Source organism: Pseudophryne corroboree, chromosome 1 (assembly GCF_028390025.1).
Source record: "Pseudophryne corroboree isolate aPseCor3 chromosome 1, aPseCor3.hap2, whole genome shotgun sequence".
Lineage (NCBI taxonomy): Eukaryota > Metazoa > Chordata > Amphibia > Anura > Myobatrachidae > Pseudophryne > Pseudophryne corroboree.
Genome location: NC_086444.1, coordinates 480,946,834 through 480,974,813, shown reverse-complemented (window position 1 = coordinate 480,974,813; position 27,980 = coordinate 480,946,834). Strand labels below are relative to the sequence as shown.

Sequence of the window (27,980 nt, the reverse complement as noted above, 5' to 3'; positions counted from 1 at the left end):
CTAGTTGGTTGGTTGGTTTGTCTTGTCAATTGCAACAGCTAATCTGATCTTCTGTTTTTTTAATAAATGAAATGGCATGTACATGTTACCAGCAATCATGTTATACTAAACTCAAAGACAACTTTACATTGCATATCTTAAGGTTTATTTCCTAAACCAAATATTTCACATAAAAACAAGCCTTTTAAAACGTAAATGTTTAATATTATATCTTATATTCAAGTTGTTGAATTTACCTGTGCGTTTCAGGATTTCTTAAAACAGAAAAAAAAACCACATCATCAGTGCCACCTTAACATTATTAAAGTTATATAATACATACTCATATAATTTTTCTTTGTTTAACCAAACACTCTAAATAAGTAATGGGATAAATAACAGAAAAAAGCAAAGAAAATATTAATTTGTTAATATGTACTACTTTAGTTATTGTTCATACAAACAAGATTCATCTGGACTGAAACAAGGCTGTAACAACACGTATGTTCACAAAGAATTGTTTTTGATGTTGAACACTTGCAAGCAGGGAAACTGCAGGTAAGCAAGTACAGTGTGAAGACTAGCTGCAGAATTATGCCAGATTCAAGGATGCCCTCAACTCATAAATTTATACCAGGTGGTCTTCAGGTTGCCGAATGTTGGGATCCCGGCACACAGTATACCAGCGCCGAAATCCCGACACCCGGCATACCGACAGATATTCTCCTCGTGGGGGTCCACGACCCCCCTGGAGGGAGAATAAATAGCCACCGTACCTGCAGCGTGGCGAGCGCAGCGAGACCGCAAGGGGCTCATTTGCGCTCGCCACACTGTCGGTATGCCGGCAGTCGGGCTCCCAGCGCCGGTATGCTGGTCGCCGGGAGCCCGGCCGCCGGCATAACATACTACACCCTTTATACCTACTAGCAAAACTTTCATAGGGTAAATAAAATGAAGTAACTGAAATGTGCAATTTAGGGCACCTCACAATTCCTGATGGTTAACTGCTATATGCTTTGTACTACCATATCAAATAGCATGTGTCATAACGAATGCGCATAAGATAAGTGAATGATTAGGGGTCAGATTCAATTAGCCGCAGGGCACAGGGAATCCACAGATTCTTGCACTTAACACAGAATCCATGGGTTGCTGTGTGTTACCCATGGGCTTCCTGCATGGAGAAAATACAGGAAAACTGAGCAGCATTAAACAAGGAACTTTATCCGCGCAGTAAACACCACAGGTGATTGAATCTGCCCCTAGGAGTTGCTCAAAACATTCTTGAAAGGACCAAGACATTGAGTACATTATGATTTGTGAACAAAAGCTTCCTTGAGACATGAATATAAAAATCTGCATTCTATAACAAGTTATTTACAAGATTTCCTTTAGACTGTTTGAATGATAGAATACAATTGCCTTAAATTAATATGAAAGGAAACACTGATATGATAAAGTTAAGGCAAACTCTGGCAATTCATGCCACAACTACAGATGTGTCCTCTTACATCCTTGCTGTAGTCACGCTAAACAGCCCTTCAAGTCGCGACATGCCATGACTATGTAGCGCAGAGCGTTTTTTTTTTTTTGCATTTCGTTCGTCTTAGTCGCAATGCAATGTAATAGGATGCATGAGCAGATACTGCCGAGTTAAAATGATATGCAGCATGCCTATATTCTGTGTGTGATAGTGGCTGTATCTGCATCCAAAATGCCACATTACAGTGTTTTCCAGGAAAACATTTTGTATGTAAATACAGTCGCAGTCACACACAGAATATAGGCATGCTGCATATCCTTTTAAACAGAAGCTGCTTGTGTGTCCTACTGCATTACTTTGCAACTAAGACACATTTTCACTGCAAAAAAATAAAAAAATTTGCTCAGCGCTACCACGTAAAGCAGCACTCACGCATTATGTATAACGCAACTTGTAGTGCATAGAGTTAAGATGTAAGAGGACACACCTGTATGTAGCATAATGTACAAATGACTCAACGCTTCTAACCTTATTAGTTAACAATGAAAAGAGACAGTCTGGTTCCAATTTTAGTTTTTGTTTCAAGATCCTAAAAACTATTTTCCTTCACTGTGCAAAAGTGACACGTCACCATGTAATAATTACAATGAAAACTTTGTTTCACAGGAAAGAGAAATTAATACCATTATGGAAATTAGCCTTTACATACAGTAAAAGTCATGCTGATATTTTGCTACTGGCAAATAGCATAGCATTTTTCCAGGCAGCACTGTTCTGGTTTCCCACTGAAACTGTTGAAAATTATCAATACAATTAGTTAAAATGAGCAGGAAACTGAAATAAGTATCAATGATATCCATGCAGAATTAATTTAGACATACCGATGAATGTTTGGAACGTCACAATATAGGTTTTTTAACACGATACCAACAAAACCTGATTTGACAATATTTCTCACTTCTGTCAGTCACCAGAACACAGCTAAAGGAGAAATAGTGGTATTAAGAATAAGAAAAGAAAGAAAGGTCTGGGAAAGAAATAATCTGTTTCAGATAATGACATGTCCAGTATTTAAGGACAGGATACTACATGAAGCTGAGTTTTTGTTCACAAAACAAACTAAACCTTTACTAGGTCAAATCAAGTTAGCAAACATTTCTCAAAGCTTATGAATCTGACAAAAGTGCTTTACAATGGAAGATTACAATAGAAAATGGTTCTTCGGGAGGATGAAAGCAGCCAGTCACTGTGTGTCAGATATTGAAGCTTTCTCCACATCCGCAGGTTCCTTTAATGTTTGGATTATTAAAAATAAACTCGCTGGAAAGTTTATTTTCTACATAGTCCATTTCTGTTCCTAAAAGGGTCAGTTGTGCTTTCTTCTCTATGAACACGCGCACTCCTAGAAAGGAAAAAAATCAAAATACAAATAAATATATAAAATAAAGGGTCTTTATAAAAGCTTTCATTACTCATCTAAAAGGCAGCAATTCTTTAGCTTGATGCTTATGTGGAAAAAGGCAACTGTTTTAATCAGTTTACTAGAATTTCATGCAGTCCCATCAGTACTGTAAGTTACAGCGTCCCCACAGTAATTACATGGATTGCTGTCTGTACGCAAGTTAAAAAAAACTGAAGCCTAGCTTTTCACAGTTACCATGAAAGATAGAACACTAGCTGGAATAGGAGAAGAGTGCACTTTCCAGGTGCTGCAGCTCATGGTAAGTTTCCCTGGACTCCAGGACTCTGCACTTACAGTATATCTGGCACTACAACTTCTATTCATGTGCACTGTTATTGCCACCACACATGGGTTTCTTTTCTTAATGATCATCTAAAACACAGGTTCTCAAACTCGGTCCTCAGGACCCCACACGGTGCATGTTTTGCAGGTCTCCTCACAGAATCACAAGTGACATAATTAGCTCCACCTGTGGACCTTTTAAAATGTGTCAGTGAGTAATTAATACACCTGTGCACCTGCTGGGTTACCTGCAAAACACGCACTGTGTGGGGTCCTGAGGACCGAGTTTGAGAACCACTGATCTAAAACATAGGTTCTCAAACTCAGTCCCCAAACAGTCAATGTTTTCCAGGTTTCCTCACAAAATCACAAGGGAAATACTTAGTGCAACCTATGGATCTTAAAATGTGTCAGTGAATAATAAGCACACCCATGCACCTGCTAGGTGACCTGAAAAAACATGAGCTGATGGGGTCCTGAGGATTGAGAACCACTGATGTAAATGCATGTTACTAACCTATAAAACTTGTATTTTTGAATTGTGATAAACTCACTCTCACAAACAAGACAGTGAACTTACACATACAAGAGCTTTTATTTCTAAATCGAGGCTAGGTGTATGCGGACACAACTGTAGCAATCCCATAATCAACCTGCCATGAAAGGAAGTTTACAAAAATAAACCTGGCAAGTTTCTTTAGAATAAGAAAGAGGGAACGTGCATCTTCATTTAACTACTTACTCGTCACACATTCTCTTGGGACATCAGAATGCAAGCTTTGCCTATATACTAACATACCTCTATGACCATTTGTTTTTACCCAGTTTTGTCTTCTAATTGTGTCCAGCTGTAAAGCGCGACGGAATTTGCTGCGCAACATAAGTAACTGTTAATAAAGAAATTACTCTGCATTGCCCCTAGTGACTATGTGAACACTATCTTATACTCCTTACTCCCTTTGATGGCACCTAACCCCGGGTTTTCTATACCTGTCCTATATTGTTTTGAACTGTAAGTGCTGTTTTCTTGATGCTCATTTGATTATGTACTGTGTAATTGGTGCTGCGGATCCCTTGTGGCGCCATATAAAGGATAATAATCATCATGGTCTGTGCAGCAAAATGCAGCTCCGCAAAGGATCAGTGTAGATTGAATACAAATGTGCCAGTTTTAGGAAAAAATTCAATGTTTGTACAGTAGAGTGTAAAGGTAAAAGGCAGATATGGCATAACAGGAAGAACTCAAACCAAGCTTTTCTGTAATGAGTATTGTGTATAACAAATTGTTAAATACAACATGGCGACTAAAGAACATCGGTAAAAATCATAGTTCACGATTGGATTTAATAGAAGAACATTTTCAAACCCTGAAATATTAATGTAGTGAATTCTATTCAACTGGCTGATAAAAAGACATAATAATCACACAAATTATGGCATCACTGTGGAAATTTGAATCTCCCAAACTCAGCAGATAGGGAGATGCTAGCATGCTAACCACTCACCGTCTTGTACTACTTCTTCATCAGACGCTCCTCTGGACTTTGCATATTCTAGGTAATAGGACAGACCATTGCAGCCCCTCGTACGAACTGCTACTTTTAAACCAATCTGATAAAGAAAAAACATTTTAAAAATGTTACCACTTAAGAGTGAGAAATCAGGCATAGTAGAGAACAACTGAGAACAGTATGTGACGATAAGCCTGCACAAATACAATAACTTGTTATGTGGGCAAAATAAACCCTGTACACACCAGTATCTAAGGGTTACTGTAGAAAGAAAGGTACAGGGAAAAACAATGTAATGTACAGAGAGAAAAGCACAGACAGCAGAACTAGCATAAGTCACATACAATGCAGATAACAGTGCCCAATGCAGTTAAAATAAGATTTTACTTACCGATAAATCTATTTCTCATAGTCCGTAGTGGATGCTGGGGACTCCGTCAGGACCATGGGGATAGCGGCTCCGCAGGAGACAGGGCACAAAAGCAAGCTTTTAGGATCACATGGTGTGTACTGGCTCCTCCCCCTATGACCCTCCTCCAAGCCTCAGTTAGGTACTGTGCCCGGACGAGCGTACACAATAAGGAAGGATCTTGAATCCCGGGTAAGACTCATACCAGCCACACCAATCACACCGTACAACTTGTGATTTGAACCCAGTTAACAGTATGATAACAATGAAGTAGCCTCTAAAAAAGATGGCTCACAACAATAATAACCCGATTTTTTTGTAACAATAACTATGTACAAGTAATGCAGACAATCCGCACTTGGGATGGGCGCCCAGCATCCACTACGGACTATGAGAAATAGATTTATCGGTAAGTAAAATCTTATTTTCTCTAACGTCCTAGTGGATGCTGGGGACTCCGTCAGGACCATGGGGATTATACCAAAGCTCCCAAACGGGCGGGAGAGTGCGGATGACTCTGCAGCACCGAATGAGAGAACTCCAGGTCCTCCTCAGCCAGGGTATCAAATTTGTAGAATTTAGCAAACGTGTTTGCCCCTGACCAAGTAGCTGCTCGGCAAAGTTGTAAAGCCGAGACCCCTCAGGCAGCCGCCCAAGATGAGCCCACCTTCCTTGTGGAAGGGGCATTTACAGATTTTGGCTGTGGCAGGCCTGCCACAGAATGTGCAAGCTGAATTGTACTACAAATCCAACGAGCAATAGTCTGCTTAGAAGCAGGAGCACCCAGCTTTTTGGGTGCCTACAATATAAACAGCAAGTCAGACTTTCTGACTCCAGCCGTCCTGGAATTATATATAATATATATATATATATATATATATATATATATATATATATATATTTTCAGGGCCCTGACAACGTCTAGCAACTTGGAGTCTTCCAAGTCCCTAGTAGCCGCAGGCACCACAATAGGTTGTTTCAGGTGAAACGCTGACACCACCTTAGGAAGAAACTGGGGACGAGTCCGCAGTTCTGCCCTGTCCGAATGGAAAATCAAATATGGGCTTTTGTAAGACAAAGCCGCCAATTTTGACAATCGCCTGGCCGAGGCCAGGGCCAACAGCATGGTCACTTTCCATGTGAGATATTTCAAATCCACAGATTTGAGTGGTTCAAACCAATATGATTTGAGGAATCCCAACACTATGTTGAGATCCCACGGTGCCACTGGAGGCACACAAGGGCTGTATATGCAATACTCCCTTGACAAACGTCTGGACTTCAGGAACTGAAGCCAATTCTTTCTGGAAGAAAATCTATAGGGCCGAAACTTGAACCTTAATGGACCCCAATTTGAGGCTCCTAGACACTCCTGTTTCCAGGAAGTGCAGAAATCGACCTAGTTGAAATTTTTTCGTGGGGCCTTCCTGGCCTCACCCACGCAACATATTTTTACCACATGTGGTGATAACGTTGTGCGGTCACTTCCTTCCTGGCTTTGACCAGGGTAGGTATGACCTCTTCCGGAATGCCTTTTTCCTTAGGATCCGGCGTTCAACCGCCATGCCGTCAAACGCAGTCGCGGTAAGTCTTGGAACAGACAAGGTCCCTGCTGGAGCAGGTCCTTTCTTAAAGGCCGATGCCACGGTTCCTCTTGGAACAGACATGGTACTTGCTGAAAGCAAATCCCTTCTTAGCTCCCGAGGCCATTAGTCCTCTGTGAGCATCTCTTGAAGTTCCGGTTACCAAGTCCCTCTTGGCCAATCCGGAGCCACGAGTATAGTTCTTACTCCTCTATGTCTTATAATTCTCAATACCTTGGTTATGAGAAGCAGAGGAGGGAACACATACACCGACTGTTACACCCACGGTGTTACCAGGACGTCCACAGCTATCGCCTGAAGGTCTCGTGACCTGGCGCAATACCTGTCCCATTTTTTGTTCGGGCGGGACGCCACCATGTCCACCTTTGGTCTTTCCCAACGGTTCACAATCATGCGGAAAACTTCCCGATGAAGTTCCCACTCTCCCGGGTGGAGGTCGTGCCTGCTGCGGAAGTCTGCTTCCCAGTCGTCCACTCCCGGAATGAACACTGCTGACAGTGCTATCACATGATTTTCCGCCTAGCGAAAAATCCTTGCAGTTTTGCCACTGCCCTCCTGCTTCTTGTGCCGCCCTTTCTGTTTACGTGGGCGACTGCCGTGATGTTATCCCACTGGATCAATACCGGCTGACCTTGAAGCAGAGGTCTTGCTAAGCTTAGAGCATTATAAATTTGCTCTTAGCTCCAGTATATTTATGTGGAGAGAATTCTCCAGACTTGATCACACTCCTTGTGTGACTGCTCCCCAGCCTCTCAGGCTGGCCTCCGTGGTCACGAGCATCCAATCCTGAATGCCGAATCTGCGGCCCTCTAGAAGATGAGCACTCTGTAATCACCACAGGAGAGACACCCTTGTCCTTGGATATAGGGTTATCCGCTGATGCATCTGAAGATGCGATCCGGACCATTTGTCCAGCAGATCCCACTGAAGAGTTCTTGCGTGAAATCTGCCGAATGGAAGCGCTTCGTAATAAGCCACCATTTTTACCAGGACTCTTGTGCAATGATGCACTGACACTTTTCCTGGTTTTAGGAGGATCCCGATTAGCTCGGATAACTCCCTGGCTTTCTCCTCTGGGAGAAACACCTTTTCCTGGACTGTGTCCAGAATCATCCCTAGGACCAGCAGACGTGTCGTCGGAACAACTGCGGTTTTGGAATATTTAGAATCCACCCGTGCTGTCGTAGAACTACTTGAGATAGTGCTACTCCGACCTCCAACTGTTCTCTGGACCTTGTTCTTATCAGGAGGTCGTCCATTTTCTTTGAAGACGAATCCTCCTTTCGGTCATTACCTTGGTAAGGACCCGGGTTGCCTTGGACAATCCAACGGCATCGTCTTGAAACTGATAGTGACAGTTCTGTACCACGAACCTGAGGTACCCTTGGTGAGAAAAGGCAAATTTTGGGACATGGAGGTAAGCATTCCTGATGTCCCGGGACACCATATAGTCCCCTTGTTCTTTGCTATCACTGCTCTGAGTGACTCCATCTGGATTTGAACCCTAGTAAGTGTTCAAATTTTTCAGATTTAGAATAGGTCTCACCTAGCCTTCAGTACCACCATATAGTGTGGAGTAATACCCCTTTCCTTGTTGTCGGAGGGGTAATTTTATTATCACCTGCTGGGAATACAGCTTGTGAATTGTTTTCAATACTGCCTCCCTGTCGGAGGGAGACATTGGTACAGCAGACTACAGGAACCTGCGAGGGGGGAAACCTCTCGACATTCCAATCTGTACCCCTTGGATACTACTTGTAGGATCCAGGGGTCCTGTACGGTCCCAGCGTCATGCTGAGAACTTGGTAGAAGCGGTGGAGGGCTTCTGTTCCTGGGAATGGGCTGCCTGCTGCAGTCTTCTTCCCTTTCCTCTATCCCTGGGCAGATATGACTCTTATAGGGACGAAAGGACTGAGGCTGAAAAGACGGTGTCTTTTTCTGCAGAGATGTGACTTAGGGTAAAAAACGGTGGATTTTCCAGCAGTTGCCCTGGCCACCAGGTCCCATGGACCGACCCCAAATAACTCCTCCCCTTTATACGGCAATACATCTTTGTGCCGTTTGGAATCTGCATCACCTGACCACTGTCGTGTCCATAAACATCTTCTTGCAGATATGGACATCGCATTTACTCTTGATGCCAGAGTGCAAATATCCCTCTGCGCATCTCGCATATATAGAAATGCATCCTTTAAATGCTCTATAGTCAATAAAATACTGTCCCTGTCAAAGGTATCAATATTTTTAGTCAGGGAATCCGACCAAGCCACCTCAGCTCTGCACATCCAGGCTGAGGCGATCGCTGGTCGCAGTATAACACCAGCATGTGTGTGTATACTTTTTAGGATATTTTTCAGCCTCCTATCAGCTGGCTCCTTAAGTACGGCCCTATCCGTAGATGGTACCGCCACTTGTTCTGATAAGCGTGTGAGCGCCTTATCCACCCTGAGGGGTGTTTCCCACCGCGCCTTAACTTCTGGCGGGAAAGGGTATACCGCCAATAATTTTCTATCGGGGGAAACCCACGCATCATCACACACTTCATTTAATTTATCTGATTCAGGAAAAACTACAGGTAGTTTTTTCACCTCACACATAATACCCTTTTTTGTGGTACTTGGAGTATCAGAAATATGTAACACCTCCTTCATTGCCCTTAACGTGTGGCCCTAAAAGAAAATACGTTTGTTTCTTCACCGTCGACACTGAAATCAGTGTCCGTGTCTGGGTCTGTGTCGACCGACTGAGGTAAATGGGCATTTTACAGCCCCTGACGGTGTTTGAGACGCCTGGACAGATACTAATTTGTTCGCCGGCCCGCTCATGTCGTCAACCGGCTTGCAGCGTGTTGACATTGTCACGTAATTTCCATAAATAAGCCATCCATTCCGGTGTCGACTCCCTAGAGAGTGACATCACCATTACAGGCAATTTGCTCCGCCTCCTCACCAATATTTTCCTCATACATGTCGACACACACGTACCGACATACAGCACACACATAGGGAATGCTCTGATAGAGGACAGGACCCACTAGCCCTTTGGGGAGACAGAGGGAGAGTTTGCCAGCACACACCAAAACGCTATAATTATCCAGGGACAACCTTTATATAAGTGTTCCTCCCTTATAGCATTTCAATATATATACATATCGCCAAATCAGTGCCCCCCCTCTCTGTTTTAACCCTGTTTCTGTAGTGCAGTGCAGGGGAGAGCATGGGAGCCTTCCCACCAGCCTTTCTGTGAGGGAAAATGGCGCTGTGTGCTGAGGAGAATAGGCCCCGCCCCCTTTTCGGCGGGCTTCTTCTCCGGAGTTTTAGATATCTGGCAGGGGTTAAATACATCCATATAGCCTCAAGGGCTATATGTGATGTATTTTTCGCCATACAGGTATTATACATTGCTGCCCAGGGCGCCCCCCCCCCAGCGCCCTGCACCCTCCGTGACCGCTGTGTGAAGTGTGCTGACAACAATGGCGCACAGCTGCAGTGCTGTGCGCTACCTGATGAAGACTGAGAGTCTTCTGCCGCCTGGTTCCGGACCTCTTCATCTTCAGCGTCTGCAAGGGGGGTCGGCGGCGCGGCTCCGGGACGAACCCCAGGGCGAGCCCTGTGTTCCGACTCCCTCTGGAGCTATGTCCAGTAGCCTAAGAATCCAATCCATCCTGCACGCAGGTGAGTTGAAAATCTCTCCCCTAAGTCCCTCGATGCAGTGAGCCTGTTGCCAGCAGGACTCACTGAAAATAAAGAACCTAAAAACTTTTTCTAAGTAACTCTTTAAGAGAGCCACCTAGATTGCACCCTTCTCGGCCGGGCACAAAAACCTAACTGAGGCTTGGAGGAGGGTCATAGGGGGAGGAGCCAGTACACACCATGTGATCCTAAAAGCTTGCTTTTGTGCCCTGTCTCCTGCGGAGCCGCTATCCCCATGGTCCTGACGGAGTCCCCAGCATCCACTAGGACGTTAGAGAAACTGTGTTATCGACTATCCAGCTATTAGATTAGAGCTGGTAGGAAGCAACGCTGTCTATAACCTGACTCCAAGGAGAGGTATACAGGGAGAAGAAACCCAGGGGAAGTTTGAGGGTTGAGAGACCCAGTGCATCCTGGGAGGCTCAAAGCTTTGTTGTTTGGTGCCTGAATCCTGGTCTCCACCAAGCATACCCCAATGTTAACCCTGTGGAAACCATGGACCCTGAAGAAGAAAAGATAATCGTAATATACCCAGGCATGGTCATCGTTATTTTGAAACGGGGCACAGAAATGTTTATTTTTGACAAAACCATTACTCCTTTAATGACTACTAAGCAAAGTAGAACTGCAAATGAAAAAACAAAATGATGTTTTACTTACGTGGTCCGGCTTATCGGCTAGTAGTTGCTTTATTTTATTTACTGCAGGAGGTGTCTAGAGACAGGAGGACATTATTTAGGAATAATATGACTAGTCACAAAATGTCTGTGATACCATACATCAAACAAACTGCTTTGCTTCATGCATTAATGGTTTGGAGTAACTATACACATCGGAATATAACTAGTGCTGTGTTCTAGTATAACTAGGATGCATAACATTTTCTGTGATATATGGATTTTGGTGTAATTATCCCAACCCAGGTTCCTCTCCAGATAATAGAACTAGCACTATTTAAAGAGGAAACATTTTTTATCTAAATTGCAACACCAAACAACTCATATAAAATGTAACAGGAACACTTGTGCTTCCAGTAAAATCAGAATAAGGGAGGAAAGTAGTTGGAATAAGCCCTTGACAAAGGACTGCACCGAAACAGGTGTCAAGACATTGGACTTTACCAGGAGTCCAGCTATCTTTGTTTTCTGTGATCACCCCGACATCTGCTACTGAAAGTACTTTACATGCTGTCACTCCAGCAATTACTGGCTGCCATCTCCATACCTCCCAATATGACCCTCTCCAGGGGGGACAGAATGCTCTGCTTCTGGACTTTTCTATTAATGTATGATTGCCCTCACCTGTGCTGAAATACCTTTCTTACCCATTAACCTGTTCAAAATAGGTGCCGGCAATCATACATTAAGAGAAAAGTCCAGAAGCAGAGCATTTTTTCCCTCACGGAGAGGGTCATGATGGGAGGTATGCATCTCGTGCTTGCACTGAAAAATGCTGCCTCTTGGAATGATAAATTTAGCATTTTGCATGGCTCTGTTTGTGACGTTGTCTTTACAAAGGTTATAAATATGACCAAAATGTTGACCACCTGTATGCTGCGTTTCAAATCAAACTATTTTATCGATCAAGAAGATTGGTGAGTGTGGTCCTTAATAAGTATTATATATTCAGTAGCTTGGCTTAACTCTTCAGTGATCTACCTGGAACAGCACCCCTGCAACTGCAATATATTATATAAAGGAAAGTGGTAAACAAGATCTCTCACGTGTATAATGTTCTCTATTCTATTCTAATTTCTCGCTAGGCCAGAGCAGGTAGACCACTGCTTCCCCTTACAGCCATTAGTCTGCGCCTCATATGTCCGTTATACTGGCTCAACATCAGGTGTAAAGGTGTGTACACACGGTGCGATTTTTCTTACGATATTGACTATATAGTGCATATTGCACCATGCGTATAGTCCTTGCGCAAGGAAAAATAGACTGTGCAGGCAGCCCAACATTTACTATATCAGCGGGGCCGGACTCCGGCCACTTTGAATAGTCAATGTCGGGCTGTACAGTGCATTGCACCGTGTGTACACGCCTTAAGATGTGGGGCTGGCAGAAACATGGCCAAACATTGAGGTGCTTAGCGTGGTCAGATTTCTGTGTCTAAAGGGCACATCATCAGCTGAAATTCATTGGCAACTTGTCGAGGTGTACGGTGATAACGTCATGGAAACAGGTTTGGGGATGGTGCACTGCATTTTTGTTATATTATACAAACTAAGGGCCACATTTATCGATGAAGAATAACACCAGTGACATATTTCTTTTAGTATCACTGTGATACAAATGAAAACGCAGCCGATATTCAGCATTGCTTACCTTTCCGGCAATGTCCAGCACCGCCTCCCCCCTTAGCGGAGTCCTTTGGTCTCCTGCTGGCAGCCTAACACTGCCAGCAACGGGCTGCTCAGTCGTGTGCATGTCTCCTACACCCAGTGGGGACTCTGCAATGCCTCTATGGCTTCGCTGAAGCAGGAAAGGCAGCGCTGGGTCCCCATTGGGGTCAGTACTGCTCTCGCCATCTATAAATGGCAAGAGTGATACAGGTGCAAACAGCGGTAAGTAACGAGCGCAGCTAGGCACTTTGCCGCAGCTGTAAGGGGACGCGGTGCACTAATTGGGGTTCCCGGTCACTTGACGGAGAAAATAAGATTTTAATCCTACCGGTAAATCTTTTTCTCCTAGTCCGTAGAGGATGCTGGGGACTTCGTAAGGACCATGGGGTATAGACGAGCTCCGCAGGAGACATGGGCAGTATAAAGAACTTTAGAATGGGTGTGCACTGGCTCCTCCCTCTATGCCCCGCCTCCAGACCTCAGTTAGAGAAACTGTGCCCAGAGGAGACGGACAGTATGAGGAAAGGATTTTGTTAATCCAAGGGCAAGATTCATACCAGCCCACACCATCCACACCGTATAACCTGGAATATACGAACCAGTCAACAACATGAAACAAACAGCATCAGTCAAAGATCGATCAAAACTGTAACATAACCCTTATGCAAGCAATAACTATATACAAGTCTTACAGAATGTTGTCCGCACTGGGACGGGCGCCCAGCATCCTCTACGGACTAGGAGAAAAAGATTTACGGGTAGGTTTAAAATCTTTTTTTCTCTTACGTCCTAGAGGATGCTGGGGACTCCGTAAGGACCATGGGGATTATACCAAAGCTCTAAAACGGGCGGGAGAGTGCGGATGACTCTGCAGCACCGACTGAGCAAACATGAGGTCCTCATCAGCCAGGGTATCAAACTTGTAGAATTTTGCAAAGGTGTTTGAACCCGACCAAGTCACCGCTCGGCAAAGCTGTAATGCCGAGACGCCTCGGGCAGCCGCCCAAGAAGAGCCCACCTTCCTAGTGGAATGGGCCTTTACCGAATTTGGTAACGGCAATCCAGCCATAGAATGAGCCTGCTGAATCGGGTTACAGATCCAGCGAGCAATAGTCTGCTTAGAAGCGGGAGCGCCAACCTTGTTGGCTGCATACAGGACAAACAGTGCCTCTGTTTTCCTAACCCGAGCCGTTCTGGCTACATAAATTTTCAATGCCCCGACCACATCAAGGGACTCTGAATCCTCCAAGTCCCGCGTAGCCACAGGCACCACAATAGGTTGGTTCATATGAAAAGAGGAAACCACCTTAGGCAAAAATTGAGGACGAGTCCGCAACTCAGCTCTATCCACATGGAAAATCAAATAGGGGCTTTTGTGAGACAAAGCCGCCAACTCACACTCGCCTTGCCGATGCCAAGGCCAACAACATGACCACCTTCCAAGTGAGATACTTTAATTCCACGGATTGAAGAGGCTCAAACCAGGGAGACTTAAGGAATTGTAACACCACGTTAAGGTCCCATGGTGCCACTGGAGGCACAAAAGGAGGTGGATATGCAGCACTCACTTCACAAAAGTCTGGACTTCTGGGAGAGAAGCCAGTTCCTTCTGAAAGAAAATGGATAGGGCCGAAATCTGAACCTTAATGGAGCCTAATTTTAGGCCCATATTCACTCCAGTCTGTAGTAAGTGGAGAAAACGGCCCAGATGGAAATCTTCCGGAGGAGCATTCTTGGTTTCACACCAAGAGACATACTTCTACGGTGATAATGTTTAGCTGTCACCTCCTTCCTAGCCTTTATCAGAGTAGGGATGACCTCGTCCGGAATGCCCTTCCCAGCTAGGATCTGGCGTTCAACCGCCATGCCGTCAAACGCAGCCGCGGTAAGTCTTGGAACAGACAGGGCCCCTGTTGCAACAGGTCCTCTCTGAGAGGAAGAGGCCACGGATCTTCTGTGAGCATTTCCTGCAGATCCGGATACCAGGCCCTTCGAGGCTAATCTGGAACAATGAGAATTGTCTGTACTCCTTTTCGTCTTATGATTCTCAATATTTTTGAGATGAGAGGAAGAGGAGGGAACACATAGACCGACTGAAACACCCACGGTGTCACCAGGGCGTCCACTGCTACTGCCTGAGGGTCCCTTGACCTGGCACAATACCTCGGAAGCTTCTTGTTGAGGCGTGACGCCATCATGTCTATTTGAGGAAGTCCCCACTGACTTGCAATCTCTGTAAAGACTTCTTGATGAAGCCCCCACTCCCCTGGATGGAGATCGTGTCTGCTGAGGAAGTCTGCTTCCCAGTTGTCCACTCCCGGAATGAAGACTGCTGTCAAAGCGCTTACATGATTTTCCGCCCAGCGAAGAATCCTGGTGGCTTCCGCCATCGCCACTCTGCTTCTTGTTCTGCCTTGGCGGTTTACATGAGCCACGGCTGTGACGTTGTCTGACTGAATCAGAACAGGCAGGCCGCGAAGAAGAGTCTCCGCCCGACGTAGGCCGTTGTAGATGGCCTTCAATTCCAGTACGTTTATGTGTAGACAAGCCTCCTGGCTTGACCACAGTCCCTGGAAGTTTCTTCCCTGTGCGACTGCTCCCCATCCTCGGAGGCTCGCGTCCGTGGTCACCCGAACCCAGTCTTGAATGCCGAACCTGCGACCCTCTAGAAGGTGAGCACTCTGCAGCCACCACAAGAGAGATACCCTGGCCCTGGGGGACAGGCTGATCTTCTGATGTATATGTAGATGGGACCCGGACCACTTGTCCAGAAGGTCCCACTGAAAAGTCCTCGCATGGAGCCTGCCGAAGGAAATGGCCTCGTAAGACGCCACCATTTTTCCCAGAACTCGAGTGCATTGATGGACAGACACCCTTTTCGGCTTCAACAGGTCCCTGACCAAGTTCTGGAGTTCCTGGGCTTTTTCCATCAGGAGAAAACCCCTTTTTTGTTCCGTGTCCAGAATCATGCCTAAGAAAGTCAATCGGGTCGTTGGAACCAACTGTGACTCTGGCAGATTGAGAACCCAGCCGTGCTGCTGCAACACCCTCAGGGAGAGTGACACGCTTTTCAGCAACTGTTCTCTCGATCTTGCTTTTATCAGGAGATCGTCAAAGTACGGGATAATTGTGACTCCCTGCTTGCGCAGGAGCACCATCATTTCCGCCATTACCTTGGTGAAAATCCTCGGGCCGTGGAAAGCCCAAGCGGCAACGTCTGAAATTGGTAATGACAATCCTGTACAGCAAATCTCAGGAACGCCTGATGAGGAGGATATATGGGGACATGAAGGTATGCATCCTTTATGTCCAGTGACACCATAAAATCTCTCCCCTCCAGGCTGGCGATGACCGCTCTGAGCGATTCCATCTTGAATTTGAACCTTTTCAAGTATAGGTTTAGGGATTTTAAATTCAGAATGGGTCTGACCGAACCGTCCGGTTTCGGGACCACAAACAGGGTTGAGTAGTACCCCGTCCCCTGTTCAAGCAGGGGAACTTTGACTACCACTTGTTGAACACACAGTTTTTGAATTGCATCTAAAACTACCTCCCTTTCAGGGTCAATAAAATGGTATCCATTTCAGCAGACAAGGTATCTGTCCAAGCTGCTACAGCGCTACAAACCCAAGCCGACGCTATCGCCGGTCTGAGCAAGGTACCAGTATGTGTATAAAACGACTTCAAGGTAGTCTCCTGCCTGCGATCAGCAGGATCCTTGAGGGCTGCGGTATCTTGAGACGGCAGCGCCACCTTTTTGGATAAGTGCGTTAACGCCTTGTCCACCCTGGGGGAGGATTCCCACCGTATCCTGTCCTTAGCCGGGAAAGGATACGCCATAAGAATCCTCTTGGGAATCTGCAGTTTTTTGTCTGGAGTTTCCCAAGCCCTTTCAAACAACTCATTTAGCTCATGAGAAGGGGGGAAAGTAACCTCAGGTTTCTTTTCTTTAAACATGTGGACCCTCGTGTTAGGGACAGAGGGGTCATCTGTGATATTCAACACCTCTTTTATTACAATAATCATATAATTAATACTTTTTGGCAACTTTGGCTGCAACCTCGCATCATTGTAGTCGACACTGGAGTCAGAATCCGTGTCGGTATCAGTGTCTGCTACTTGGGATAAGTGGGCGCTTCTGAGACCCAGAAGGGCCTTGTGACATAGTGAAAAACAAGGATTGACTCCCTGCATTTTCCCTGGACTCCGCTTTGTCCAACCTCTTATGTAATAAATTCACATTTGCATTTAAAACATTCCACATATCCAACCAATCAGGTGTCAGCGTTGCCGACGGAGACACCACACTCATTTGCTCCACCTCCTTCCTAGAAGAGCCTTCCGCTTCAGACATGCCGACACACACGTACCGACACCCCCACACACTCAAGGAAATATCTCATCTGGAGACAGTTCCCCAAAAAGGCCCTTTGGAGAGACAGAGAGATAGTATGCCAGCACACACCCAGCGCCAAATGACCATGGAAAAACAATTCCCAGATACACAGCGCTTTTAATAATAAGATTTTACTTACCGATAAATCTATTTCTCGTAGTCCGTAGTGGATGCTGGGGACTCCGTCAGGACCATGGGGAATAGCGGCTCCGCAGGAGACAGGGCACAAAAGTAAAAGCTTTAGGATCAGGTGGTGTGCACTGGCTCCTCCCCCTATGACCCTCCTCCAAGCCTCAGTTAGGATACTGTGCCCGGACGAGCGTACACAATAAGGAAGGATTTTGAATCCCGGGTAAGACTCCTACCAGCCACACCAATCACACTGTACAACCTGTGATCTGAACCCAGTTAACAGCATGATAACAGCGGAGCCTCTGAAAAGATGGCTCACAACAATAATAACCCGATTTTTGTAACAATAACTATGTACAAGTATTGCAGACAATCCGCACTTGGGATGGGCGCCCAGCATCCACTACGGACTACGAGAAATAGATTTATCGGTAAGTAAAATCTTATTTTCTCTGACGTCCTAGTGGATGCTGGGGACTCCGTCAGGACCATGGGGATTATACCAAAGCTCCCAAACGGGCGGGAGAGTGCGGATGACTCTGCAGCACCGAATGAGAGAACTCCAGGTCCTCTTTAGCCAGGGTATCAAATTTGTAGAATTTTACAAACGTGTTCTCCCCCGACCACGTAGCTGCTCGGCAGAGTTGTAATGCCGAGACCCCTCGGGCAGCCGCCCAGGATGAGCCCACCTTCCTTGTGGAATGGGCCTTGACAGATTTAGGCTGTGGCAGGCCTGCCACAGAATGTGCAAGTTGAAATGTGCTACAAATCCAACGAGCAATCGTCTGCTTAGAAGCAAGAGCACCCAGTTTGTTGGGTGCATACAGGATAACAGCGAGTCAGTTTTCCTGACTCCAGCCGTCCTGGAAACCTATATTTTCAGGGCCCTGACAACATCTAGCAACTTGGAGTCCTCCAAGTCCCTAGTAGCCGCAGGTACCACAATAAGCTGGTTCAGGTGAAACGCTGACACCACCTTAGGAAGAAACTGGGGACGAGTCCGCAGCTCTGCCCTGTCCGAATGGACAATCAGATATGGCTTTTGTGAGACAAAGCCGCCAATTCTGACACTCGCCTGGCCGAGGCCAGGGCCAACAGCATGGTCACTTTTCATGTGAGATATTTCAAATCCACAGATTTGAGCGGTTTAAAATGTGATTTGAGGAATCCCAGAACTACGTTGAGATCCCACAGTGCCACTGGAGGCACAAAAAGGGGGTTGTATATGCAATACTCCCTTGACAAACTTCTGGACTTCAGGAACTGAAGCCAATTCTTTCTGGAAGAAAATTGACAGGGCCGAAATTTGAACCTTAATGGACCCCAATTTGAGGCCCATAGACACTCCTGTTTGCAGGAAATGTAGGAATCGACAGAGTTGAAATTTCTTCGTGGGGCCTTCCTGGCCTCACACCACGCAACATATTTTCGCCACATGTGGTGATAATGTTTTGCGGTCACCTCCTTCCTGGCTTTGACCAGGGTAGGAATGACCTCTTCCGGAATGCCTTTTTCCCTTAGGATCTGGCGTTCCACCGCCATGCCGTCAAACGCAGCCGCGGTAAGTCTTGGAACAGACCTGGTACTTGCTGAAGCAAGTCCCTTCTTAGCGGCAGAGGCCATGAGTCCTCTGTGAGCATTTCTTGAAGTTCCGGGTGCCACGTCCTTCTTGGCCAATCCGGAGCCACGAGTATAGTTCTTACTCCTCTACGTCTTATAATTCTCAGTACCTTGGTTATGAGAAGCAGAGGAGGGAACACATACACCGACTGGTACACCCACGGTGTTACCAGAACGTCCACAGATATTGCTTGAGGGTCTCTTGACCTGGCGCAATACCTGTCCAGTTTTTTGTTCAGGCGGGACGCCATCATGTCCACCTTTGGTCTTTCCCAACGGTTCACAATCATGTGGAATACTTCCCGATGAAGTCCCCACTCTCCCGGGTGGAGGTCGTGCCTGCTGTGGAAGTCTGCTTCCCAGTTGTCCACTCCCGGAATGAACACTGCTGACAGTGCTATCACATGATTTTTCGCCCAGCGAAGAATCCTTGCAGTTTCTGCCATTGCCCTCCTGCTTCTTGTGCCGCCCTGTCTGTTTACGTGGGCGACTGCCGTGATGTTGTCCGACTGAATCAACACCGGCTGACCCTGAAGCAGAGGTTTTGCCAGGCTTAGAACATTGTAAATTGCCCTTAGCTCCAGTATATTTATGTGGAGAGAAGTCTCCAGACTTGATCACACTCCCTGGAAATTTTTTTCCTGTGTGACTGCTCCCCAGCCTCTCAGGCTGGCATCCGTGGTCACCAGGACCCAGTCCTGAATGCCGAATCTGCGGCCCTTTAGTAGATGAGCACTCTGCAGCCACCGCAGAAGAAACACCCTTGTCCTTGGAGACAGGGTTATCCGCTGATGCATCTGAAGATGCGATCCGGACCATTTTTCCAGCAGATCCCACTGAAAAGTTCTTGCGTGAAATCTACCGAATGGAATCGCTTCGTAAGAAGCCACCATTTTTCCCAGGACCCTTGTGCAATGATGCACTGACACTTTTCCTGGTTTTAGGAGGTTCCTGACTAGCTCGGATAACTCCCTGGCTTTCTTCTCCGGGAGAAACACCTTTTTCTGGACTGTGTCCAGAATCATCCCTAGGAACAGCAGACGTGTCGTCGGAAACAGCTGCGGTTTTGGAATATTTAGAATCCACCCGTGCTGTCGTAGAACTACTTGAGATAGTGCTACTCCGACCTCCAACTGTTCTCTGGACCTTGCCCCTATCAGGAGATCGTCCATTTTCTTTGAAGAAGAATCATCATTTCGGCCATTACCTTGGTAAGGACCCGGGGTGCCGTGGACAATCCAACCGGCAGCGTCTGAAACTGATAGTGACAGTTCTGTACCACGAACCTGAGGTACCCTTGGTGAGAAGGGCAAATTGGGACATGGAGGTAAGCATCCCTGATGTCCCGGGACACCATATAGTCCCCTTCTTCCTGGTTGGCTATCACTGCTCTGAGTGACTCCATCTTGATTTGAACCTTTGTATGTAAGTGTTCAACTATTACAGATTTAGAATAGGTCTCACCGAGCCGTCTGGCTTCAGTACCACAATATAGTGTGGAATAATACCCCTTTCCTTGTTGTAGGAGGGGTACTTTGATTATCACCTGCTGGGAATACAGCTTGTGAATTGTTTCCACTACTGCCTCCCTGTCGGAGGGAGACGTTGGTAAAGCAGACTTCAGGAACCTGCGAGGGGGAGACGTCTCGAATTTCCAATCTGTACCCCTGGGATACTACTTGTAGGATCCAGGGGTCCACTTGCGAGTGAGCCCACTGCGTGCTGAAACTCTTGAGACGACCCCCCCCCACCGCACCTGAGTCCGCTTGTACGGCCCCAGCGTCATGCTGAGGACTTGGCAGAAGCGGTGGAGGGCTTCTGTTTCTGGGAATGGGCTGCCTGCTGCAGTCTTCTTCCCTTTCCTCTATCCCATGGCAGATATGACTGGCCTTTTGCCCGCTTGCCCTTATGGGGACGAAAGGACTGAGGCTGAAAAGACGTTGTCTTTTTCTCCTTTATACGGCAATACTTCCATGTGCCGTTTGGAATCTGCATCACCTGACCACTGTCGTGTCCATAAACAACTTCTGGCAGATATGGACATCGCACTTACTCTTGATGCCAGAGTGCAAATATCCCTCTGTGCATCTCGCATATATAGAAATGCATCCTTTAAATGCTCTATAGTCAATAAAATACTGTCCCTGTCAAGGGTATCAATATTTTCAGTCAGGGAATCCGACCAAGCCACCCCAGCGCTGCACATCCAGGCTGAGGCGATCGCTGGTCGCAGTATAACACCAGTATGTGTGTATATACTTTTTAGGATATTTTCCAGCCTCCTATCAGCTGGCTCCTTGAGGGCGGCCCTATCTGGAGACGGTACCGCCACTTGTTTTGATAAGCGTGTGAGCGCCTTATCCACTCTAAGGGGTGTTTCCCAACGCGCCCTAACTTCTGGCGGGAAAGGGTATACCGCCAATAATTTTCTATCGGGGGAAACCCACGCATCATCACACACTTCATTTAATTTATCTGATTCAGGAAAAACTACAGGTAGTTTTTTCACACTCCACATAATACCCTTTTTTGTGGTACTTGTAGTATCAGAAATATGTAACACCTCCTTCATTGCCCTTAACAAGTAACGTGTGGCCCTAAAGGAAAATACGTTTGTTTCTTCACCGTCGACACTGGAGTCAGTGTCCGTGTCTGTGTCGACCGACTGAGGTAAAAGGACGTTTTAACGCCCCTGACGGTGTTTGAGACGCCTGGACAGGTACTAATTGGTTTGCCGGCCGTCTCATGTCGTCAACCGACCTTGCAGCGTGTTGACATTATCACGTAATTCCTTAAATAAGCCATCCATTCCGGTGTCGACTCCCTAGAGAGTGACATCACCATTACAGGCAATTGCTCCGCCTCCTCACCAACATCGTCCTCATACATGTCGACACACACGTACCGACACACAGCACACACACAGGGAATGCTCTGATAGAGGACAGGACCCCACTAGCCCTTTGGGGAGACAGAGGGAGAGTTTGCCAGCACACACCAAAAACGCTATAATTATACAGGGACAACCTTTATATAAGTGTTTTTCCCTTATAGCATTTTAATATATATAGTCATATCGCCAAATAAGTGCCCCCCCTCTCTGTTTTAACCTTGTTTCTGTAGTGCAGTGCAGGGGAGAGCCTGGGAGCCTTCCCACCAGCATTTCTGTGAGGGAAAATGGCGCTGTGTGCTGAGGAGAATAGGCCCCGCCCCCTTTTCGGCGGGCTTCTTCTCCCGTTTTTCTGAGACCTGGCAGGGGTTAAATACATCCATATAGCCCCCAGGGGCTATATGTGATGTATTTTTAGCCAGAATAAGGTACTATCATTGCTGCCCAGGGCGCCCCCCCAGCGCCCTGCACCCTCAGTGACCGCTGCTATGAAGTGTGCTGACAACAATGGCGCACAGCTGCAGTGCTGTGCGCTACCTTATGAAGACTGAAAAGTCTTCTGCCGCCGGTTTCTGGACCTCTTCACTTTTCGGCATCTGCAAGGGGGTCGGCGGCGCGGCTCCGGGACGAACCCCAGGGTGAGACCTGTGTTCCGACTCCCTCTGGAGCTAATGGTGTCCAGTAGCCTAAGAAGCCAATCCATCCTGCACGCAGGTGAGTTCACTTCTCTCCCCTAAGTCCCTCGATGCAGTGAGCCTGTTGCCAGCAGGACTCACTGAAAATAAAAAACCTAACAAAACTTTTACTCTAAGCAGCTCTTTAGGAGAGCCACCTAGATTGCACCCTTCTCGGCCGGGCACAAAAATCTAACTGAGGCTTGGAGGAGGGTCATAGGGGGAGGAGCCAGTGCACACCACCTGATCCTAAAGCTTTTACTTTTGTGCCCTGTCTCCTGCGGAGCCGCTATTCCCCATGGTCCTGACGGAGTCCCCAGCATCCACTAGGACGTCAGAGAAATATATATTCAATATACACTCACTACGCCAAATATATGTGCCCCCCCCCCTCTTTTTAAGCCCTCTGTCACCGTGTTCAGCAGGGGAGAGTCTGGGGAGCCAGCTTCTCAGCAGCGTGCTGTGGAGAAAATGGCGCTGGTTAGTGCTGTGGAATCAAGCTCCGCCCCCTCAGCGGCGGGCTTCGGTCCCGCTCAAAAATACAAAAAACTGGTGGGGGTTCGTATATTTTAATGCCTCTGCAGAATATATACTTAATATTGCCAGCCAAGAGGTTTTATTGCTGCCCAGGGCGCCCCCCCTGCGCTCTGCACCCATCCGTGCCTGTAGTGTGTGTGTGTGGGAGCAATGGCGTTACCTCAGTGAAGATCAGAAGTCTTCTGCCGCCTTTGAAGTCTTCTTTCTTCTTATATTCACCCGGCTTCTATCTTCCGGCTCTGCAAGGAGGACGGCGGCGCGGCTCTGGGACGAACGGCTAGGGTGAGACCTGCGTTCCAATCCCTCTGGAGCTAATGGTGTCCAGTAGCCTAAGAAGCAGAGCCTATCACTTAAGTAGGTCTGCTTCTCTCTCCTCAGTCCCACGACGCAGGGAACCTGTTGCCAGCAGGCTCCCTGAAAATAAAAAACCTAACAAAATTCTTTTTTCAGAGAAACTCAGAAGAGCTACCCTGTAATGCACCCAGTCTCCTCTGGGCACAGGATCTAACGGAGGTCTGGAGGAGGGGCATAGAGGGAGGTGCCAGTGCACACCCATTCTAAAGTTCTTTATAGTGCCCATATCTCCTGCGGAGCCCGTCTATACCCCATGGTCCTTACGGAGTCCCCAGCATCCTTTAGGACTTAAGAGAAAACAACAGTAAAAATACATAAGAAACTCATGTCGACCTAGCCACTGTCGACCAATGGGTGTAGACCCCGAGTCCCATACCCCTATAATAACAAAGCTTTGACAAAGGGTTGGTATCAGGATTCCAGCGGTTGGGATGCTGGCGGTCAGAATACAGACAGCGGCATCCCGATGCGCAGGATCCCGACACCTGTTTGGTAAGTATACTAACACTAACCCCCACACCTCCTGACCCTAACCCTTCCTGTATTGTGCCTTACCACCACCCACCCCCACGCAGCCTAATCCTAACCCAGGCCAGTATAATTACAATCCGGATGCTGGCAGTTGGTATTCCGGCACCAGCATTTTGATCTATGACGGTGTTCTGGTGTCAGTCTTCTGACCAATCAAGGAATTCCGGCACACCATACCGACTGCTGGCATCCCAATCCCTTAAACAAATATAACCACAATACAGGAAAGGGCTAAGACCTACAAGTAGAGGCTCAGAGGACCACAGGTGGCCCCAATGCCATCTATTGCACCCTCTGGTCCCTATACTCTTCCGTTCTCTGCAGTAACCCCTCTACAATAGAAATAAAGGTATATTAGTGCAATTGGCTCTGCTATAAAAACGTCCCACTGACATTACTGAAATCCGATTTACTAGCATTTGTAACGCTAGTACATGTACACAGGTAAGAAAGCACTGCTTCTACTGTCACACTACTGCCCCACAAGTCCCTATTCCCTGCAGGTAGCTTAGAGCAGACGTAGCAGCAGTGCCGGCGTGTGTGGCAGCTGGATTATATATATATATATATATATATATATATATATATATATATATATATATATACACACACACACTGGGGTTACATAACCGTGATACACCGTGCAGCTACACTGCGGCCACACACACGTACAGCCCGCTGCTACACGTCTGTCCCTGGCAGATAAGGTCACACGCCCTCCCAGCCGCCCCGATACACTCACTGCTACTACCACCAGGCCCCGGTAGCAGCAGCAGCCTATGCTGGAACTCACCAGGGTGAGCGCAGCCCGGGTCGGCAGAAGCTTCCTTTTGCTGACCGCCCTGATAGTCGCTCTCACAAGCGGGGCGGACATGATGCTGCTCCTGCTCTCACCCACTCGCCCATAGGATCTGGGGAAGGCCCGATGAGAAGCAGAGAGGTCAATACACACACAGCAGCAACGGCAAGAACCGGAGTCAGCAGCACCAACCAGTCTCCACCCAGCGCGGCCCCGCTCATTGGTTACCCGCAGGCGGCTGGGTACAGCTGCGTCACACACAGGCGTACTGTGCCTGCTGCTGAGAACAACAACAATAACACCCTGTGACTGGCGTGGCTGAAGTCAGCTTATTATTTGGCTGGCTTCTTATGCACTTGTTATTCATGCCACAGCTTCTTATTCAGACCAAGTTGTATTAAAGCAATTAAATCAAGTTAGATCACTCAGTTAATGTCAATTGTATTTCTCTGACGTCCTAGTGGATGCTGGGAACTCCGTAAGGACCATGGGGAATAGCGGCTCCGCAGGAGTCTGGGCACATCTAAAGAAAGCTTTAGGATCACCTGGTGTGCACTGGCTCCTCCCCCTATGACCCTCCTCCAAGCCTCAGTTAGATTTTCTGTGCCCGACGAGAAGGGTGCACACTAGGGGCTCTCCTGAGCTCTTTGTGAAAGTTTTAGTTTAGGTTTATTATTTTCAGTGAGACCTGCTGGCAACAGGCTCACTGCATCGAGGGACTAAGGGGAGAAGAAACGGACTCACCTGCGTGCAGAGTGGATCGGGTTTCTTAGGCTACTGGACATTAGCTCCAGAGGGACGATCACAGGTTCAGCCTGGATGGGTCCCGGAGCCGCGCCGCCGGCCCCCTTACAGAGCCAGAAGAGCGAAGAGGTCCGGTGAAATCGGCGGCAGAAGACGATCCTGTCTTCAGATAAGGTAGCGCACAGCACCGCAGCTGTGCGCCATTGCTCTCAGCACACTTCACACTCCGGTCACTGAGGGTGCAGGGCGCTGGGGGGGCAGCGCCCTGAGACGCAATAAATCGATAAAAACCTTATATGGCTAAAATAAATGCATCACATATAACTCCTGGGCTATATGGATGCATTTAACCCCTGCCAAAACATACAGAAAAACGGATGATAAGGACGCCGAGAAAGGGGCGGAGCCTATCTCCTCAGCACACTGGCGCCATTTTCCCTCACAGCTCAGTTGGAGGGAAGCTCCCTGGCTCTCCCCTGCAGTCACTACACTACAGAAAGGGGTTAAAAAAGAGAGGGGGGCACAAATTAGGCGCAGTATAAACAATACAGCAGCTATAAAGGGAAAAACACTTATATAAGGTTATCCCTATATATATATAGCGCTCTGGTGTGTGCTGGCAAACTCTCCCTCTGTCTCCCCAAAGGGCTAGTGGGTCCTGTCCTCTATCAGAGCATTCCCTGTGTGTGTGCTGTGTGTCGGTACGTTTGTGTCGACATGTATGAGGAGAAAAATGATGTGGAGACGGAGTAGAGTGTCTGTAATAGTGTTGTCACCCACTAGGGGGTCGACACCTGAGTGGATGTACTGTTGAAATTGCGTGACAGTGTCAGCTTTGTATAAAAGACAGTGGTTGACATGAGACAGCCGGCTACTCAGCTTGTGCATGTCCAGACGTCTCATACAGGGGCTCTAAAGCGCCCGTTACCTCAGATACAGACGCCGACACGGATACTGACTCCTGTGTCGACGGTGAAGAGACAACCGTGATTTCCAATAGGGCCACTCATTGCATGATTGATGCAATGGAAAATGTTTACACTTTTCTGATAATATGAATACCACCAAAAAAAAAGGGGTATTATGTTTGGTGAGGAAAAACTTCCTGTAGTTTTCCTAAATCTGAAAAATAAAATGAGGTGTGTGATGATGCGTGGGTTTCCCCCCGATAACAATTGATAATTCTAAAAAGTTATTGGCAGTATACCTTTTCCCGCCAGAGGTTAGGGTGCGTTGGGAAACACCCCCTACAGGGGATAAGGCGCTCACACGCTTGTAAGAACAAGGGCTCTACCCTCTCTTGAGATGGCCGCCCTTAAGGATCCTGCTGATAAAAAGCAGGAGGGTATCCTAAAATGTATTTACACACATACTAGTGTTATACTGCGACCAGCAATCGCCTCAGCCTGGATGTGCAGTGCTGGGTTGGCGTGGTCGGATTCCCTGACTGGAAATATTGATATCCTAGATAAGGACAGTATATTATTGCCTATAGAGCAATTAAAAGATGCATTTCTATATATGCATGATGCACAGCGGAATATTTGCCGTCTGGCATCAAGTATAAGTGCGTTGTATTCTACCAGTAAAGTGGTCAGGGATTCCAAACGGCATTTGGAAGTATTGCCTTAAAAAAAGGGGATGTACCCTAGGTCGCCTCTCAAAATAAGACGCCGTATTATCAGGCGCAGTCCTGGTTGGCAAGCGGACAAAAGGGTTCCTCTTTTCTGCTCGTGACAGAGGGAGAGGAAAATGGCTGCAGAGATCAGCCAGTTCCCAGGAACAGAAACCCTTTTCCGCCTCTGCCAAGCCCTCAGTATGACGCTAGGGCTTTACAAGTTCAGGCACGGTGGGGGCCCGTTCTCAGTGAATTTCAGTGCGCAGTGGGCTCACTCGCAAGTAGACCCCGGGATCCTTCAGGTGTTATCTCAGGGGTACAAAATTGGAATTCGAGACGTATTCCCCTCGCCGTTTCCAAAAAGTCTGTTTTACCGACGTCTCCCGCTGACAGGGAGGCAGTTTTGGAAGCCATTCACAAGCTGTATTCCCAGCAGGTGATAATTAGGGTACCCCTCCTGCAACAGGGAACGGGGTATTATTCCACACTATTGTGGTACCGAAGCCAGACGGCTCGGTGAGACCGATTTTAAAAACTAAAATCTTTGAACACTTACATACAGAGGTTCAAATTCAAAATTGAGTCACTCAGAGCAGTGATTGCAAACCTGGAAGAAGGGGACTACATGATGTCTCGGGACATCAGGGATGCTTACTTTCATGTCAAAATTTACCCTTCTCACCAAGGGTATCTCAGGTTATGGTACAGAACTGTCACTATCAGTTCAGACGCTGCCGTAGGGAGGGTCCACGGCACCCCGGGTCTTTACTGAAGTAATGACCGAAATGATGATATTCCTTCAAAGGAAGGGAATTTTTAGTTATCCTTTACTTGGACGATTCCCTGATAAGGGTAAGATCCAGGGAACAGTTGGAGATCGGTGTAGCACTATCTCAGGTAGTGTTGCGGCAGCACGATT

The 27,980-nt window shown here is 47.1% G+C and overlaps 1 protein-coding gene across 1 annotated transcript; it reads right to left on the bottom strand.

Moving 5' to 3' along the window:
- Positions 1–122: 122 nt before the first annotated feature.
- Positions 123–24,992, bottom strand: ISCA1 (iron-sulfur cluster assembly 1). The gene is made up of 4 exons (XM_063913766.1): positions 24,694–24,992; positions 11,083–11,136; positions 4,712–4,817; positions 123–2,864 (listed from the first exon to the last, which is right to left on the bottom strand). The coding sequence occupies exons 1-4, from the start codon at positions 24,772–24,774 to the stop codon at positions 2,716–2,718; spliced, it is 390 nt and encodes a 129-aa protein (XP_063769836.1). The 5' UTR covers positions 24,775–24,992; the 3' UTR covers positions 123–2,715.
- Positions 24,993–27,980: the final 2,988 nt, after the last annotated feature.